This window comes from Python bivittatus, unplaced genomic scaffold (assembly GCF_059951505.1).
Source record: "Python bivittatus isolate LINGU-HERP-01145 unplaced genomic scaffold, Pbiv_v1 ctg000020_np1212, whole genome shotgun sequence".
NCBI lineage: Eukaryota > Metazoa > Chordata > Lepidosauria > Squamata > Pythonidae > Python > Python bivittatus.
The window spans coordinates 123,561,551-123,578,459 of record NW_028277030.1 but is presented as its reverse complement, the minus strand read 5'-3'; the positions used below and the strand labels follow the sequence as shown (position 1 = coordinate 123,578,459).

Sequence of the window (16,909 nt, the reverse complement as noted above, 5' to 3'; positions counted from 1 at the left end):
GTTTTAGCCTTCCTATGGAGTTGATTTTTTTGTCTGGTCTACCTAGTGGGGCTGTCAGCTGGAATAAGTCCAATATGTCTGTTGTAGATAACGATTTAGGTTTTGTTTACTGTTCAGAATGGGAATTATAATTCCTAGGAAAATATCCTGTTTAGTTGATATAAATTATTTTTAAACTGTATTAACTGAATTAAAAGGGACTATTAAGAGATGGATAAACAGTCGCCTAATTCCGTGGATTCTTCCAGCTCCCCATCTTTAAGCTTCCAGCTCACTCATTGAATGTTCTGTCTTCTAAAGTTTTTGTTCTTCCTTGCAGTTCAAGTACTCACCTCACCCAGTGCACTATAAATCAAGGCACTTGTTCTAAAATCTCTTCTATAGGGCTTGATTCAAACCAAGATGCCCCTCTTGAGCTTCATCCTGTGCCACTCTAATGAACCCTTTTCAGTTGAATAATTCATGGATTCCTCTGAAGTTTTATGACTGTTGGCCTGCATTCTACATGTAATGAATGTATTTTTATTACCTCACTAGAACAGCATGACACCACTGTTTTACAGGAAACATAGAAAGAAAAGCCAGTGGCCCTGGAAAACTTCACATCCTTTCCATTGTCTGCAGCTCTTAGCCTGAAGTGTGGTCACACACTACTTTGACTTCAAGTACATCTTTTTCGACCCTAGTGTATTGTACTTAATTAGCTGTTGCTTTAAAGCTGAAAATCAGTGGCCTTATATAGTCAGTCATCTCATAAAAAGTGACTCTGGGTAGCTTACAAGCAGAATAACAATTAAAACCATATCACAATATAAAAACATCAGACATAAATAACAACAAAAAGAAAAAAGAAAAACATAAAGGAATAAACACATAAAAGAACCCCAAGGTAGCGGGAGAACAACCATCATTTAGCTTCATTCAACCAATTTGCAGGGTCGCCATAGGATGAAAGAACCATGTTTTCAAGGCTTTCTGGAAGGCTAACAGAGATGGGGCTAACCTAACCTCAGGAATAATGTTCCAGAGGGAAGGGGCTACAGCAGAAAATCCGTGTCTCCTGGGTCCTGCCAGATGGAGCTCCTTAGTCGATGGAACTCAGAGCACATCTCTTCTGCTGGACCTGTTGGGATGGGTAGATGTAACTGGGAAGAGATGGTCCCTCAAATAACCTGGTCCCATACCATGTAGGTCTTTAAAGGAAACCAGCACCTTGAATTACACCTGGAAGCGAACTGGCAACCAATGCAGCTCGCAGGTGTAATGTGTGCCATCCTAGAGGTACACATAACTGTCTGTTGAGCCGCATCCTAGAGATACACATAACTGTGCAGCTGCATTCAGCACCAGCTGAGGCTTCCGGATGCTCCTCAAGGGCAACTCCGTCTAGAGTGCATTATAGCAATCCATTCTGGAGGTGACCAGGGCATGAGTGACAGTGAGTAGAGCCTCATGGTCCAGAAAGGGGTGCAGCTGGTGCACAACAGTTGTACAGAGGAAGTGAACCAGTGCAAATCTGTGCCACCCACTTCCAGCCCACAGAGTCGATCCAGAAGGATACCATGGCTGATGGTATCAAAGGCCTCCGAGAGGTCAAGAAGAGCAAGGACAGATACACTACCCGTCCTGCCCCCCAGAGATCCAGAAGAGCAACTAATGCTTTCTCCATCCCATGCCCAGGCCTGAATCTCAATTGAAAGGGGCCCATTGCATTTTAACACTCAAAATTTTTATTCAGATAAGCTATTTCAACTTGAACATTGCCATTTCAGGAAGAAAAGTATAACTACAGGTGCTTGGAGATTAATTCTTCTATCAAATATGATTTGAGGAACATAAATGGTTCAGCCTCTGGAGATTTGGAAGCAGAATTCACTTTCTGGGGCACTAGGGGTACAGGTACTATTAAGTACAACCTAATACAGGTAGTCCTCACTTACCGACCATTCATTCAGTGACTGTTCGAAGCTGCGATGGTGCTGAAAAAAATAACTTTATGGCCCATTTACGACCTTCGTAGCATCCCTCAGTTGTGATCACCATTTCATTCAGTACGCATTGTCCTGTGGCTGACCTGTGCTTTTCTTCCCCCCTTGCAGAGCCGAGAGAGTGGAGAGAAAGGGATTGCGAGAGAGCAAGCTGTTTGCTGTGTAAGCAAGCTGTAAGCTGTGTAGATAGTCCCTCTATACATTGAAAGCAATGGAATCACATCAGCAGCCTGAGGCTGGGAGTTTGCAGGTGCACAACGCAAACAGCTTACAGTACTCTCTTGAAATCTCTTCCTCTCCAATCTCTCTGCTCTGTGAGGGGGTGAGGGGGAAAGTAACCAGATTCTATAGGCAATCTCTCCTTTATCTGTCCCTTTCCCAACTGCCAGCATGGTCATATTGCTTTGAATGTGTAGAAGAGCAAACAGCTTACTCTCTTGAAATCTCTTCCTCTCTGCTTTCTGCTCTGTTGGGGGGGGGGGTCAGGCAAAGGAGAGATTGCCTACAGAAATTGCTTGCTTTTTTTCTCTCCCCCCCACCCCCACAGATCAGAGATAGGAGAGAAAGGGATTTCAAGAGAGTAAGCTGTTTGTGTAGGGTGCCCACGGCTCCCAGCCTTGGGCTGCCAGCAGGATCACACATTGCTTTCAATGTATACAAGACAATAAGCAGGCACTAGAGCGTTCCAAAGGGCAGGGGAGTGGTTAGGAGGCAAACAAAAGCTGAAGGTGTGAAACTGAGTAGCTTTGTCTCTTTCGAGCCAGTAAACAGTCAGTCACGTGATTTCCCACTTAGCAACTGCTTCACCAGTCCCAATTAGAGTTAAGCAAGGACTACCTGTACCTTTTACTCTATCTGCTTGCAGAATTGATTTCAAAGTAGCTTTCCATTGCAAGAGTGATAATTTCCCACTACATAGGGTGTTGGATCTCAACATCTTATCCAGCAAGCAGATTTAAAATGGTTTGGCTGGAGAAATGCAGGCCTGCAATCCTCAAGTTGTCTAACATGAGTGCTATAGCAAGCTATCCGTTTCTAATCTCTCCTGAAGCTTCACTATTCAATAGTCTGTTGGGCTACTGAAGGGTGTTCATGAATCATGAAATGCCTATCAATTGCTGAAACTCGTGTAAGATCAGCTTAAGCCTAGTTTTATCTCTGTGTGAAGGAATCTTACTAATAAATAAATGCCAGTAAGTTCCTCTCTTGGGCTGCTCAGATCAATGTTTTCAATCATCTTTCTGCCTCAGCAGTATTTTCTTCCTCCAAAGTCCTAGTCTGCTTTTACAACATAAAAGATTTCATAGGAATAATAATCATTTTTACGTTTGGGGGTTTGATATGTACCCACCAAATTAGCCTTAGCTAATTTGCTAAGTTGCACACCTACATTTATTCACATACCTCTACTCCAGGTATAGCTGCTGGGTACAATTCGACTGAAGAACTACATGGTTCAGGACCCATTTATTTTCAAGACCATCTTGCTCCAAAATGAAACCTGTCCATCCAATAAGATCAGGGAGAGACAGCCTGCTGAAGGACCCATCCCCAAGAGTTCCATCTGTAGGGATCTGCAGTCAGGCATTCTCAATGGTGCCCCCCCAATCCCAGCCACCAGAACTATCTGCCTTCACACATATGGTCTACTTTCTGTCCCTCTTATTATGTGGTAACTAATAAATTGGTTCACCTTGGTACTTAATTTCCTTCTAAATATTGTTACAATAAAGTCAAGGAGCTTTTAAAACAAAGATTAGAAGATATTGAACTCAGCATAACTAGCAGCAGCCCCCAAGTTTGTTTGTTTTATCAAACTTATCCCCGCCCATCTCCCCCCAATGGGGGACTCTGGGCGGCTTACAATATATTAAAACAAGAAATAAATATGCAGTTAAAATTTATAAAAACACATTTACACAGAGTAAAAGAAAGAGGAAAAATCCAGGAAGCCGATGGAAGCATCACCAGGCCTCTAGGGGGCTAGCCAACCCCATATCTGATGACCTCCCTCCCCACCCCAGGCCAGATGGCAGAGCCAGGTCTTCAAGTCCCTCCGAAAGGCCGGGAGTGAGGGGGCCTGTCTCATCTCCAGGGGCAAGATGTTCCAAAGGGCGGGGGCCACAGCAGAGAAGGCCCGCCTTCTGGACCCCGCTAGTCGGAGTTCTTTTGCCGAGGGGGTCTGGAGCAGGCCCTGTGAGATTGGGTGGGACGGGTTCAAATCGTGGGGGAGAGGCGGCCCTCAGGTAGCCTGGCCTCATGCCATGTAGGGCTTTAAAGGTGATAACCAACACCTTGAATTGGCCCGGAAGCAAACCAATACCCAGTGCAGCTCACGGAGCAATGGTGTTATATGGGTCCTTCGGACCCCAAAAATAGCTCATGCGGCTGCATTCTGGACCAGCTGAAGTTTCCGGATACTCTTCAAGGGTAGCCCTATGTAGAGCACATTGCAGTAGTCTATCTAGGAGATAACAAGGGCACAAGTGACTGAAGGGCATCCGGATCCAGGAAAGGGCATAACTGGTGCACAACCCGGAGCTGTGCAAACGCCCTCCTGGCCACGGCTGCCACCTGCTCTTTGAGCAGGAGCTATGAGTCCAGGAGGACCCCCAAATTACGCACTGAGTCTATCTGGGGCAGTGCTACCCCATCCAGCACCAACGGTGACAACATCCCAGATACAGAGGAGCCATTAACCCACAGCCACTCTGTCTTACCAGGGTTCATCTGGAGCCTGTTGTTCCCCATCCAGATCCTTACAGCCTCCAGGCACCGCAAGAGGGCGGTCACAGCATCACTTACCTCACCAGGGATGGAGATATATAATTGAGTATCAGCATGCTGATACCTCATCCCATGATGACGGATGATCTCACCCAGTGGTTTCATGTAAATGTTGAAAAGGAGGGGAGAACCAAACCCTGCAGCACCCCACAGAGGAGTTACATTGTCTTCTCAGTTAACCAAATCACAAACGGCCCACTACTTACATTATCCTATATGCGCTGCCAATAGGCTTTTTCTGAAGCATTTACTACCACCTTCCCTTCTGCAATTATGGATGGCAGATACAAAGGAATCCCTATAGCACTTAGGTAACTGCCTTGTGCCTCCAATGTACCCCAAACCCTATTACATGTTTTTCTATAGTGTAAATTCTATGTGAAACTACATTCTCAATTCTCCCTCTAATGGAAAGGCTGACCAAACAATGTTATCTAGAAGTTTTTTTAAATGACAGGTGTCCTGAAATCACTTCTGTAATTGCTAAGTTTTATGCTTTAGTCATAAGGCTGTGACATATCCAGATCTGTTAATGGAAGCTTAACATGTATTAAATATGTATATTTTTTAATAATATTTGGTGTATCACACTACTCAGAACTGGTTGGAACAGCACAGAAATGTTAGTAATAATTAATGTAGACAGCAACTTTACGAGTACGAGCAGCTTGTAGGTTACAATCATTAGGACAACTAAATGTGGCAGGATAAAAGAATGGACAATTTACCATCAACTTCAAGCTGCATGTCTCTAATTTTACATTCTTGTAGACTTCCTATTTTCAGCAGTTTGCTGGGGCAGGAAGCTTTCTTCTCTGATGGCTTTAACTGTATGTGATGGAATACAGGTGTTGTTGTTTAGTCGTTAAGTCGTGTCCGACTCTTCGTGACCCCATGAACCATATTGCGCCAGGCCTTCCTGTCCTTCACTGCCTTCCTGAATTTGCTCAGTTTCATGCTCATTGCTTCAGTGATGCTATCTAACCATCTCATCCTCTGCCGTCCCCTTCTTCTTTTGCCTTCAATCTTTCTCAGCATCAGGGTCTTTTCCAAAGAGTCCTCTCTTCGCATTAGGTGACCAAAGTATCTGAGCTTGAGCTTCATTATCAATCTTTCCAATGAGCAGTCAGGGTTGATTTCCTTTAAGATTGACTGGTTTGACCTCCTAGCAGTCCAGGGGACTCTCAAGAGTCGTCTCCAGCACCATAGTTTAAAGGCATCAATTCTTTGGCGCTCAGCCTTCTTTATGGTCCAGCTCTCACAGCCATACATTACTACTGGAAAAACCATAGCTTTGACTCTGCGGATCTTTGTCGGCAAGGTGACGTCTCTGCTTTTTAATATGCTATCTAGGCTTGCCATAGCTTTCCTCCCAAGGAGCAAGCGTCTTTTAATTTCATGGCTGCAGTCTCCGTCTGCGGTGATCTTGGAGCCCAAATAAATGAAGTGTTACTGCTTCCATTTCTACCCCTTCTATTTGCCAGGAATTGATGGGTCCAGATGCCAAGATCTTAGTTTTTTTAATGTTGAGTTTCAAGCCAGCTTTTGCACTCTCCTCTTTCACCCTCATCAAGAGGCTCTTTAGTTCTTCACTTTCTGCCGTTAGGGTGGTATCGTCTGCATATCTGAGGTTGTTGATGATTCTCCCTGCAATCTTAATTCCGGCTTGTGATTCTTCCAGCCTGGCATTTCTTATGATGTACTCTGCATATAGGTTAAATAAACAGGGTGACAGTATACAGCCTTGTCGTACACCTTTCCCTATTTTGAACCAATCAGTTGTTCCATGACCGGTTCTAACTGTTGCTTCTTGGCCCGCATAGAGATTTCTCAGGAGACAGGTAAGGTGGTCTGGTACTCCCATCTCTTTAAGAATTTGCCAGAGTTTGTTGTGATCCACACAATCAAAGGCTTTTGCAGTCAATGAAGCAGAAGTAGATATTTTTCTGGAACTCTCGTGCTTTCTCCATGATCCAGCGAATGTTGGCGATTTGATCTCTAGTTCCTCTGCCTCTTCGAAACCCAGCTTGTACATCTGGTAGTTCTCGGTTCATGTATTGCTGAAGCCTAGCTTGTAGGATTTTGAGCATAACCTTGCTAGCATGTGAAATGAAATGATGGTAATTGGGACCAGAATTTCCATCACTAAGCAATACGGTCATAAAGTGCAATATCACACCACTGCATTGCTTAGCGATGGCACTCCTGGCACTCCATGTTGCTAAGTGAGGATTGTGGGTTGTAAGCAAGGATCTCATCGCAACTTCCTGCCAGCTTCCAACAAGGAAAGTCAGTGGGGAAGCCGGCAGTAAGTTGCAAGGCCCAGGCAGCTCGCAAGCAGGCTGGCGGGCAGGTAAGTGGCAGCTGGGTGCAGGAGGGGCCAATGCAGCACAGCACGGCTCAATGTAGCTGCTGCAGGGTGTGTTGGGGCCAATGTGAGCACAGCAGGGCTTGGAGTGGCTGCTGCAGGGTGCCGGGGGGCCAGTGCAGTGCGATTGTGGTAGGGCTTGGGGTGGCTAGTGCAGGATGGTGTGCAAGGGACCAGCGTGAGTGCAGCAGGGCTTGGGATCCTGCTGCAGGGAGCAGGAGGATCTGCAATGGGCTTGCAGGGCATGGGGTGGTTGCTGCAGGGTGTACAAGGGGCCAGCAAGCATGGCAAGGCTGGGGGTGGCTGCTGCAGAGTGGGGGAGACTTACCACCTTCCCTGATGGCTTCCCCATTGACTTTGCTTGTGAGAAGCCAGCAGGGAAGGTCACAAATGGCGATCACATAACAGCAGGACACTGTAACTGTCATAAGTGAGCCGGTTGCCAAGCAAGCCATATCACAGTCATATGACCACAAGGGTGCTGGATGGGCAGAACTTCGAGGACCAGTCATAAGTACTACTCATTCAGTGCCACTGTAATTTTGAAGTCACTGAATGAGTGGTTGTTAACCGAGGACCACCTGTACATATGCACATTAAACATAATACTTAAAATGCATGAATACTGACACTAAATATTTCATGCTGAAGGAATATTAATCTTGAACATTCTGTGCTGCACGCTCTAAATGGCTTACAGTACAGATGACAGATATATTTGAAAAATTGTATGTTACATAGAAACCTATTCTGCTTCAACTGTTTAAAAATATCAGCAAAAATAAATGTCCATACCCTAAATTATAGTATTAAGATTTATAAAAACGATGGATAAAAGCAAGCTGTAGTGTGGAAGGATGATCAGTTCTGGTATTCCAAAGTTGGGAAATTTCAGGTTTTCTAAAAAAAACAAACAAAAAAAAACCAACCAATTAAATCCCACAATCCTTAGATGTAGTCATCCGTGCTTCAATACCACTTTACTTTTAAAATTATCAATTAAGCAGAATAAACTTTGGGAAGAGAAAGATAGCCTGCAATTTAATCAGTATTTGTTATATAGTTCTCTAACCAGAGCAATTTCAGAAATACTGTATGAACATTTTTCAGATCTCCCAATTATATGTTCTTAAACTTATAATTAACGGATGAAATTATGCTTTATTTGGAAGTATCCCATGCAAGTAAGTGTTAATACCAACTAAGAACTGGTATGTGCATTTCAAACTTTATTCAAATTCACTGTGTGTAAAAAAATGATTAAATCTGAATATATACAAATGTATGCTCTTGAATGCAAAAGAGTTATCTGGCAGCCTAGACATCAAAATTATCAGACACCTCAAAAACCTTTAACACATCCAAAAGGATATTACTAAGTTACATTAGAAATAGTGACAGGGTAATGCCACTTACTGGTTAAACTAATTATGAATTTTAATAGAATCTTTATAGCCTCAAAATGCAATACATGCCAGTTTACTAGAAAAAGATTGCTTAAAGTTTTTAGCCTTAACTACAGAAGACTGTATTTAAAAAAGTAGCAGTCCATGATATTTCTCTTGTCACTTTTCATTCGTTTACCATATTCTTCTTCCATTTCAGGTTACAGCTGTTATGAGTTTAGTTCTCTGTGCATTTCATTCATTTCTTTTACCTGAAGACAAAAAAGTGTTATTCCTTAATGGTTGCCTTTTTAATAGTTTCTGCCAACACAAAGTACACTAATCTCTATCCCAGTGGTAGGCTCTTTTCTATGCTGTAATCCTGTAAACAAATATGAGTAAAATACATACTGTCTTCAATTTCGCATTATTAAGCATATGTAATTTAACTCATGTTTGCAAACCCAGCCTGAATAAAACACCCAGTTTTTAAGGCTACCACAGTAACTGTTCCACTACAGAATTCTCTCACACAGGTTTAATTTATGTTTGCTTTTCACTACAAAAAAGCCTCTTGCACAAGTGAATCTACATACTGAGCACTAGATTCCAGAGAAAATGTATTGAGTCAAATGGGAAAGCACAATAAACATTCTCCCAATGTTAAGAAATTGACTATAATTGTTATATGCATGCCCATGAGCTTACACAGCAATGAAATACAGGTTGTTTAAACACTGAGATGTTGGATCATTCTAATTGAAATATTGTTAACTTTAAAGCTAGTTTTTCTCTTTAGTTAAATGCATATAGACTTTGTATCAGTTTAAAAAAATTAAAAAGACGGATTTCTGTCTAAACATTTACCTCAGCTTTTTCATACTTGCCCCTCTTTCTTCGGGTAAATATCTGCATGGATAAAATAAAGCAGCTTAGGTATTTTTCTATTCCAGCACATTCAAGAATCCAAAACTAACATAGATGCAATATCCAGAAACTGTTCTGATGCCAATTATCAATATGACCTATGGCATATTCTCCTACAAAACAACTCCATACTGCTCATATAATGTGCAGTCTTTAGCTTCCCTATTTATGCCATTACAGCCCAATATTAAGTGAAACGTTTCACTTAAAGTCTATGCTAACTTTGAACAGTGGGAACAGATCTGGAGAGTTATTGCAACTACCAGTCAGTGTAAGCTAAGAGATAGATCATCTGGTGACTTCCAGGTGTTCTGAACTCCCACTGAAGTGGTTTGTTTTATAGATAAATCATTATCTCTAATAGTCAGGAATAATTTTACAAAGCATTGAAGACAATAGATTCCCTGGCCATTTTGTGGGCAGTACTGAACCAGATAGATCAATAGTTATACAAAACATTTCAGAATAATACTAAGGATATATAAAGCTAGATGTAATAAGGCTAAAATAAAGTTACACATTGCATAACACATCATCCACCCTAATGTTATAGAGAATCACATCACATGAACAAGAATTTTTTGCAGATTAGCACTTAAAGTGCTATATCACTAACAAAGAGTAGAACCAGAAGAGGCAGAATAGCTAGTTAAAACTCTATAAAACTTATAAATTTGTCTCACATCTTTATCTGTCCAGACTGGCTATTACTTTTAACCATTAATACCCCATAAAAATATCATATCTGTTTTAGACATAATACCTAGTGTCTATACAGCCATCCAGAGTCACATATTTTTTATTATTTACTTATTTATTACATTTCTCACCTGCCCATCTCCCCCCCCAATGGAGGAACTCTGGGCGACTCACAACAAACATTAAAAACATTAAATACATAAAATATCAGTTTGATGTATGTATATATGTGATAAACTTGTAAACAGTCTCATCCACCAATGTCCATAAAGATGGAGTCAGTGACTCACCTGGGGGATTTGATATTCAGTTTTACAGAGTCTTAACTAGCCATTCTATTTCTTCTATTGCTAATCTTCTATATTAATGATACATTTGTTATCATGGACTGGCTGAATTGCCATGGCCCAGTGGAGAAATGGAAAGTTCAAGAGCTGTCTAAAACAGTAGGCTTTGTGTATATCTACAGGTAGTCCTCACTTAGTGACCACAATAGAGACTGGAAAATTCACTGTTAAACAGGGGCGGTCATTAAGCAAAGCATCACATGACCACACCCAATTTTACAACTTTTGCAGTGGTCATTAAGCAAATCACATGGTTCCCCATTGATTTTGCTTGCCAGAAGCCAGGTGGGAAGGTTGGAAATGGCGATTACATTACCCCAGGATGCTCCAACCGTAAATGCAAGCTGGTTGCCAAGCGCTTGGATTGCAATCACGTGACCACAGGGGCACTGCAACAATCATAAGCATGAGGACCGGTTGTGACTTTTTCCAACACTGTCGCAATTTCAGACAGCTGCTAAATGAATGGTCATTAAGCGAGGACTACCTTCACTCTAAGATATTTTTTATTTGAACATCAGGATTAAGATCTTCTAAATAAGAAAAACATACCAGTACAAGAATACCAGCAACTATTGCCAATACTACAACCACAATTACAGCAATAACTCCAGCTGTCAAACGTTTCATTGAAAACTCTGGTGGCTTTTCATCAACATAGTAAATTACTGTGTTCTCAAATTGAAGAGGTTCTCCTGCAACCTCGATACCAAAGTTATCATTAAAAATTGGATCCCCTTTGACCTGAAAGAACAGGAACATGAGTTATTCGATTATTCTTTTGAAGTAATAAAAATTCTTGAAATACAGCATGAATTTATACAATTCCACTCTACTTTAAAAGCCCCATTTACTTACATCCTTCTCAAAATAGTATGCTACATCAGCTATATCCACATCGTTACTCTTTTTATCTGAAGCATTTTGTTTGAGTTCAACAATAATGAAAGGTTTTTCATACTGGAAAAAAAAAACTAATGTCACATAAAGAAATCACAATATCAAGGACAGTTCAAACATAATTTTTCTATTTTACTGTCAGTAGTTAGACTTTTTAAACCCATCTTTAATAAGTAATTCAAAATCTGCAACTAAATTAACAAAATATTTTTACATGAGGACTTGATAATAAAATTACATATTTAAAACTGACATTGCACCTTGGGTCAGGGTGGGTTCCATACCTACAAAAGTTAAATACTGCCATTCTAAATAATCTAAGTATGTAAAATTTAGATGCCAGCATGAAAGGTCACCCAAAGCAATCCTTCCATGAAAACATTCAATAATGATTTTTCATACCGTAACATTTATGTGCTTTTGATCCAAACTGTAACGTTCAGAAAACTTATTTCCAATAGTCCTGGAAATTAAAGAAATTAGAAACTCTGAAAGATATTTAAGACATAATTTGACATTGAAACCCATAGCAATCCCTCCACCACTTTGTTTAAAGCAGTTTAAACAAAATTCCCTACCATCAACTTCCCCATATCAAAAATAGCTGGATAGCAGTTGAAATGTAAAATCAGCCAGCACACTTGTTTTCAACACATGAGTTATGGTTTAGCAAACTAGAATGTTAACTAAGTTAGTGTAAGGAGCCCATTTGCTCAAGTTTTGCTTATTTCTTTGCAAGGTTAAGAAAACAAGCCAGGAAAAAAAAAGCTGTATAGTATCTGAATCCAGGCTTATTCTATGAGTTATTACACACAAACACACATTTGAATAAAGACAGACACCAACTAACTTTGTTTGCTTGTGATCTTAATTTGTTTTGGTGTAAGACATCACAATCTCATATTTAGAAATCATGCATGGCACATTGTGGAAAACATTTCCTTTTAAACTACACTCTGAAAAGTATCTCATCTACTGAATTGCTATACTTAAGTAGATAGTGATAATTATCAAGACGTACCCTTTAATGGAGTCTTCACTTAAGGCTGTATTTCCCTCAAGATGTTTTGTTTCAATAATAATCCAGCTAAAAATAAAATAGGAAAAACTTGCTCAATTACTCTGAACATTACTCGCAACCTTAAAAAATAGAACATTCAATTTGCGTATTTCTAATTTTTTGTTCTTCATGGTTTAGATGGCACACTTGTCAATATATTAATACTGACCCATGTTTTAATCTTAGTAAATGCAATTTTATATCAGGAGGTTTACCTTGTCCTTACTACTTCTTGGCATGTAATGTTTTGATCACCCTTTTCAGTTCTTCGCACTCCTGCGCTGTTCACACACCAGCAAGTGTTTGTCCCATTGCACTGTTTTGGTTTGAAGTTACCATTTGTATCACATTCTGGATCATATATGCCATCATTGTCTACATATGCAGTTTCTGGTCTTAACCTTCTACCTGATTTTAAGCCAGTCACTTCTGCTTTCATTAGTAGGCATTTTGAAGTCACTAAAAGATAGTCAAAATAGTAAAGAGTAAGTGGACTACATTAGCTTAAATACAATACTTTTGTCAGAAAGCAATGGAAATATAGTAAAATTTGTTAAGTTCTTATACTTACATGTGCTACAGTTCACTGTTTTATTATGTCCAAGTGATTTACACAAGCATACATTATTATTAAGGAAGCAATCTGTTGTCCGTTTGTTCTTCTTACATAAGCATTGTTCTGTAATATTCAAATCCAATGATTACAAAATAGCCCTTTGTATTCCACACCAAATAGGTAACTGTCTCCACTTTAAAGTCATTTTGCAGTAGGTAACTGGGAAATCATCCTATATCAAGGAAAGACTCCTTTGCCAACAGAGATAATTCAATTTATAGTTTGGAATTCTGACCCTGTAATAGCCAATACCACATCATACCATATCTGAAATTCTGTTATACTTCCATAAAGATTTTCTTCACCATGTTCTTGAGCTGGCTTTAAAAGGAAAGCATGTATCCAGTTTACAGATATTCTACTAAATAACATTCTTACATAACGTTTTCATAATTATAGATCTTTCAATTATAAACTCACAGGGAAAAAAAATCCCAAAACTATTTTAGAGATGGAGATACCATAATAGAACTGATTTTGATACAGTTTCAATTAAAAGTATAGTTCCAACACAAATCTCAGGTCTTAGGGACTGCTACTTCTAAGACGACATTTATTCTGCAGACCTCTTCTAAAGAGTAACTTATCTCCAACACACTTTAGTTTGTTAGTTCAGAGTCCATAATATCTGGTTCTACACAGATAAGCTGGCAGTATAGATGAGCTTCCTTTTCAAGTGTGTTACCCTTTTCCATTAAAATAGTACTAAAGGGAAACAGCTAAGGACTCCAAAGTATCTCCACCCAGTTCAGTGAAAAACATTATCCAGGAAGCAACTGCAGAATGTAGTTTAGTGCATAACAGGCAATGGCAGCCCTGCTTCATTTTAAAATCAGAGTTTAATTTTCTGTGACAACTAACTGTAGAGAAGTACATCAATTTTGGACATACTATATGAAACCAAAACTATCCTGTTTTAATGTGATAAGTTTAATGTGTATGCTTCTTCTCAACCAATCCCCATAGAAAATGAGAAACAATTCCCAAAATATGGGAAAAAAGCAATGGTGGTTTCTGCAGGTTAGCTTCCAGTCATAAGAAAGGTAAAAACTCCATGTTGTGACCATATAGCTGTAAGTAGTCAAGTAGAACCATGCTTTCTCAGAAACTCTGCAAAAGTGCATTCTTCTGGGAGATTTTGTGACTTCACAATCTAGCCTATAGTCCTAGTATGGTCTAGCACTTTCCCATCCAAGTACTAACCAGACTCAGCCCCACTTAGCTTCCCCGTTCTAACAAGGTTAGCCAGGAACCACTTACTTTTCCGTCATTTTTATACCAAAGGCCCTTTTCCACTTGCACTCAAGCATGGCACAAGCATACCCTGGCAACATCTTTTTCTGCCTTGTCCTATGAAGCAGCCTTCAAATTGTATCCAACCCATGAGTGGGTCAGCATTGTCAGCTGCACATGTGTTAAAACAGTATTTTACCCCTTATTCTTATACCAAGGGTAGACTCAAGTTGTATAAAAGCTGCTAGGCTTGTCATCCATTACCTTGGAGAGAAGTCAGATGACTCCAGCAGTTTAAAACAGAGGCACAAAAGATCAGAAATGGGGACAGCAAGCTTCACACCAGTATAGTTTCATACCAGCTCAAGATGAATGGAAAGTATTTCAACACAACAGTGGGAAAATGGCCTAAGAAACATTTAAAAGAGCTCAGGTAATGCAAAGCTACTATCTCCAGGGCTTTATGCACCAAAAATTGATACCCAGCCCTTCGGTATAACTGGGAGTTAACATGGGGTTGCTACTGATCTATGACTACTACTGGTACATGTGCACTTTATCTACTAATGTAGATTTACAAAAATAGTTTATTCTTACCTGGGCCTAGTTTGACAAAAGTTAAGCATTTTTTTAAACTATAATTCGCTGAATTCACACATCAGGTCACGCCACAATGATAGACTCAAACAATACACCAAGCCAATGGCAACAAAACACATTATAATTGGGTGATTTGAGCAAAGGATGCCATAACATCAGAATAGCTGTCCTTCGACTGCTGGTGCCAAGCACATTCCACTATACCTCACCTTTCCACAGGTACATATATGCAAAGGTCAAACCAGGGTCCTTTGTCAGTACCTGGGGCAGGATCACACCCAACACACCTGCCCGTTTTTTATGTGAATTATTTAAAATCTTAAAAGAAGACTTAAAAAGCCCATATCCTAAGATGAATCTAATTCTGAGATTATTTAGGACAGAAAGTTTCTACTCCTCGGGGAAAAGCACTGCGGAAAGTTTCACGCCGGAGAAAAGTCTGGGAACTCCAAACCGGCTTCCCCGCCTTGGGAACGCTGGAGCTGCCCGAGAGCCCTTGGCTCTGCAGGGCGTTGGCTCCACGCGTCCTCCTCCAACTCTCCAGGAGCAGCACTCTCCAAGGGCAGCCTGCTTCTCACTGGCTCCAGCCTGCCCCGTACGTCGCGGGCAAGAAAGCCCAGCAACCGTCGATCGTGTCCACCAACATGAAAGCAACCTCCTCTACATGGAGGCTGTTGACGAGGCGCCATTTTGTGAGGAGCTCCCCTTCCCTCAAGGTGCTGCCCTTGCACGCTCACAGAGACCGGGAGCTGAAGAGAAAAGGCGGGAAAGCCTCCCGGGGGGATACAAACCTTGGTTCCAGACGGTAGCGGCGAGCGCCAGCAGCGCTACCAGAAGGAAGGCAACCCTACGAGACAATTCCATTGCCCGTGTCTTAAGAAAGCAGGTAGGCTACAACGCAGGCAGGTGCGGGCGAAACGCGGATTCGACGCTCAAATCTCCGTGACTTCGCTTCACCCTTTCTCCCCCTTTTCTCTCGAGCTGCTCAGCAAGTTCCACAGGAAAATTGAGCTCCTTTCAGCCAGCCGCGCCCGCCTCCTCAGGTTACACCTGGTTCCCCCCGTTCGCCTCAGCACCTGCGTCGCTCGTATTTCCTTTACTTCCGCCTCCCCAAAGGTGAACAAATGAGTCTCGTTGGCTCCGAGAATTTATAGCTCGCAACGCCACTTGCACGAAACTGGGAGCGGCCGACAGGCGGGGCTGGGGCAGTAGGGCGACGAGGACTCACCTGCGCGCCCGACTAGCCATATATAGTCTCTTCCGGGTAAAGTTCGTTGTGGGGAGGAGGTGCTATAATGAAGTAATGTTCCGAGGACGGTGTGAGGTAACAATAGGCAATTTGAATACAGAATTCTAAAACGGCTTATCAACGATCGGTGAGATTTGTTCCCTGTACCGTATACAGTTGTATACATTGTGGTTTTCTTGGCCTTCAAAAAAAAATCTTTTCTTGAGGTGCTGTCTACCAACTTGTTTACAATCTAAGTTTACAATGGACATCATAGGAAAGAAAAACTAAAAAATAGAGGTTTAAAACAGAGATGAATCCATTTAACGCAGAATACAGTACTGTAGTTTTAAATGGGACAAAGGCTCGGTTAAATACATTTTAGCTTCTCACTCAACTATGCTGAGTTTAAAGAAACAGTGCTCAAATAGTTCACAATATAAATAATAAAATCAGCACAAAGCCACCAGTGATGCTATCAAGAAGGATTTTGCGATGAGTATCCTGACTTAATTTGAAAAATGAGCTCCCCCCCCCGCCCCATAGCAAGGCTGGCTCATAATATGTTAAAATAAATAAAGCAACAGATATTTTTATCTAAAGTGGAGACCCTGTTAAATGAACTATACCTAGAATTCAAAAGTATAAAAATGACACATAGTCAAATTAATAATAGGGCAAAAATACTTGAAAAATGCAACAAACAAAATACAAAAATATAGATCTTTTTCTGCATATTCTTTAGGCCATTCCATTTGCATTCACAACTAA

At 40.9% G+C, this 16,909-nt stretch overlaps 1 protein-coding gene across 1 annotated transcript; it reads right to left on the bottom strand.

Annotated features, from left to right (window-relative positions):
• Positions 1-8,352: 8,352 nt before the first annotated feature.
• On the bottom strand, positions 8,353-16,118 carry EPCAM (epithelial cell adhesion molecule). The gene is made up of 9 exons (XM_007428473.4): positions 15,702-16,118; positions 13,033-13,140; positions 12,677-12,920; positions 12,423-12,488; positions 11,804-11,864; positions 11,360-11,461; positions 11,054-11,245; positions 9,396-9,437; positions 8,353-8,800 (listed from the first exon to the last, which is right to left on the bottom strand). Exons 1-9 carry the CDS (start codon positions 15,772-15,774, stop codon positions 8,759-8,761), a joined length of 930 nt encoding a protein of 309 aa, XP_007428535.1. The 5' UTR covers positions 15,775-16,118; the 3' UTR covers positions 8,353-8,758.
• Between the last annotated feature and the right edge of the window lie 791 nt (positions 16,119-16,909).